This window comes from Fonticula alba (genome assembly GCF_000388065.1).
Source record: "Fonticula alba strain ATCC 38817 unplaced genomic scaffold supercont2.10, whole genome shotgun sequence".
In the NCBI taxonomy this organism is placed as follows: Eukaryota; order Rotosphaerida; family Fonticulaceae; genus Fonticula; species Fonticula alba.
In genome coordinates this window covers 78,708-81,403 of record NW_009242980.1, presented here as the reverse complement: position 1 = coordinate 81,403, position 2,696 = coordinate 78,708, and the positions used below count along the sequence as shown (strand labels likewise).

The 2,696-nt window shown below is 74.3% G+C and overlaps 1 protein-coding gene across 1 annotated transcript; it reads left to right on the top strand.

Annotated features, from left to right (window-relative positions):
• Positions 1–80: 80 nt before the first annotated feature.
• On the top strand, positions 81–2,494 carry H696_05333 (hypothetical protein). The gene has a single exon (XM_009499180.1). The coding sequence runs from the start codon at positions 204–206 to the stop codon at positions 2,247–2,249; it is 2,046 nt and encodes a 681-aa protein (XP_009497455.1). The 5' UTR covers positions 81–203; the 3' UTR covers positions 2,250–2,494.
• Positions 2,495–2,696: the final 202 nt, after the last annotated feature.

Below are 2,696 nucleotides of genomic sequence, written 5' to 3'. Positions count from 1 at the left end.
CCCCCCCCCCGATACACACAGCTGCGGGGGACAAAAAGCCGACCCGACTCGGCTGCAGCCGCGGGGCGGCCGCGCACCCGACGATTGAACCTTCGTCCTCCCTGTTTGCTTTTTTTTTCTCCCCTCCCCCCCCCTTTCGCGATTGTTGCCGCAGCGACACACGCACACGCGCCCGTCCGCCCACCCGCCCGTCCCTCCACACCATGATCGAGCCCTCCCGGCGCCGCGACCCTGGCGAACATGCGCGCACCCATCCCGGCCGCACGCGCTGGATGACCGGCTTCATGCTGAGCACCATCCTGCTGGCGGTCATTTGGTCGAAGCTGGAGCTGAGCGCCGACAAGGTGCTGCAGTATGCGCTGCTGCCGGCGCGCATGGGCCAGATGGCCTGCGGGCATGTGGCCAAGACGGTGTGCTCGGCGCACTACGTGTCCGGCCGGTCGCTGGAGGACATCGATGCCCGGGGGGATGTCATCTCCCTGGCCCGGGGGATCTGCCGGGTGGAGCTCTTCGAGGCGGGGCCGCAGGCGCCGGGGCCCGGGGTCCGGGCCACCGGGGCCGGCGGGCTCTTCGAAGCGGAGGCCTACTTCCAGGGCAAGCATGGGTGCTTCCTGGCGCCGGCCTCCGGGGCCCTGTCCGGGCGGCTGTTCCCGGCCGGGGCGCCGATCTCGCGGCACCCGGCGCCGGGGGCCCTGGCGGCGGCCGGGTCCGGCCCGGACGCCTGGGCCTTTGCCAATGACCCGGCGGTGGCCTGGCCGCATGGCGACGCCGGGGTGTCGGCGGCCGATGCGGCGGCCTATGCCCCGGTGCAGGCGCGCCTGCGGCGGGAGTTCGCGGAGCTGGCGGCGGCCGACGCCCGGGCGGCGGCCCTGGCCGGCGGCGCGTCCTCGGCCGAGGCCGACGCGGCGGCCGACGCGGCGGCTGCCAGTGCCACGCCCGGCACCCGGGCCATGGTGGTGGTGCATCGCGGCCGGCTGGTGGCCGAGGCGTATGCCCCGGGGCTGGGCCCGATGACCCCGCTCGGGGGCTGGTCCATGGCCAAGAGCCTGACCAATGCCGTGGCCGGGACCCTGGCCTTTGAGGGGGGCTGCGTGCGGCTGGATGCGCCGGTTCGGCCGTCGGTGCCGGAGTGGTGGCCGGCGGCCCCGCCGTCGGCCGGGCACTCGGTGTACTGCCCGGGCGCGGAGCTGGGCGAGAGCCTGCTGCCGGCCGCGGCGCCGGAGCACCCCCCGGAGGCGGAGGCGCAGGCGGAGGCGGCCACGGCCACGGCGGCACACCGGCACGCGGCCGTGGCCCGGCGCTTTGCCATGTCCCCGGCCCCGGCGGCCGGCCGGTGGGCGGCCGACCCCCTGGGGCAGATGTCCCTGTGGCATTTGCTGTCCCAGTCGTCGGGGCTGTCCTTCGACGAGTCGTACGGGCTGCTGAATGACCCGGCGCGCATGCTCTTCCTGGAGCCCTCTTCGGCCGGGTATGCCGCGGCCCTGGAGCACGGGGGCCCCGGGACGCCGGCCGTGCCGCCGGGCAGCCGGTTCCTCTACACCTCCGGCAATACGAACCTCGCGGAGCGGGTGGTGCAGACCCGGTGCTTTGGGCGCCTGGTCGGGGAGGCCGGGGCCGCATGCGACCCGGTGCCCGGGAGCCAGGCCCCGGCCGAGGCGGCGGCCAGTGCCCTGGCCGGGGGGTCCCTGCGGCCGGCCGGCTGGCAGGTGGACTACGAGGCGTACTGGGGCCATGTGCACCGGAGCCTCTTCCAGCCGCTGGGCATGTCGACGGCGGTTTTCGAGCGCGATGCGGCCGGCCTGCAGGTGGGGTCCTCCTTTGCCATGATGAGTGGCCGGGATTGGGCCCGCCTGGCGTACCTGTTCCTGCGCGGCGGCGAGTGGGTGACGGCCGACGGCCGGCCCGGGGCGCGGATTGTGCCGCGCGAGTGGGTCGACGCGTCGACCCGGCCGACCCCGGTGTCCGGCGGCGGGCACGGCCTCCACTGGTGGACCTCGGCCACGGCCGACGGCGACACCGGCGGCGACGTGGCCTGGCACAAGGACCTGCCGAAGGATCTCTTCTACATGGGCGGCTTCGAGGGGCAGCTGTCCATGGTGGACCGGGCGTCGGATTTGGTCATCATTCGCCTGGGCAAGACCAAGGGCGGCTTCCGCACCCCGAAGGGCACCAGCCTGGTGAAGGATGTCCGTGAGATGGCTGCCGCCGCCGCCGCTGTGGTGGCTGCCGTTGCCGATGTCGTGGTGTGAGGCGGGCGCCCCTGCCCGGCCGGTGTGCTTTTCATTCGTGCGATGGCCCCCGCCCTTCTTCCCGTGTACAAAATGGGGGGGGGGGGGCGTCCCTGTTGCGCCGTGTTCCCCTCGGCTCCTGCGGGCGGGGGGGGGAGGCGGGGCGCGGTTCCCGGGGAGGCGCCCGTTCCGCTGGCAGCCACAAGAATGTGGCCCCGCGTGACCGCGCTCCCAAATAGATCACGCGCATGCGCCATTTCGTCCCCCGCTGACTCGCCCCCGGGGCTGTTTGTTTTTGGGCGCGCGCGCGCCGGGTGCCTCTCTCTCTCTCTCTCTCTCTTCCTCGCCTTGTTCATGTCCTCCGGCCGACCGGCGGCCGGCGGGGGCGAGGGGAAGACGCACGTCGGTATGTGGCGAGAAGCCCCCGGTTCGGTGGGGTCCGGCATGCCGCCCTCCCGTGCCGGCGGG

Excerpts from the sequence above, each read along its gene's own strand:
- H696_05333 (XM_009499180.1), top strand. The coding sequence starts at position 204 with ATGATCGAGCCCTCCCGGCGCCGCGACCCTGGCGAACATGCGCGCACC.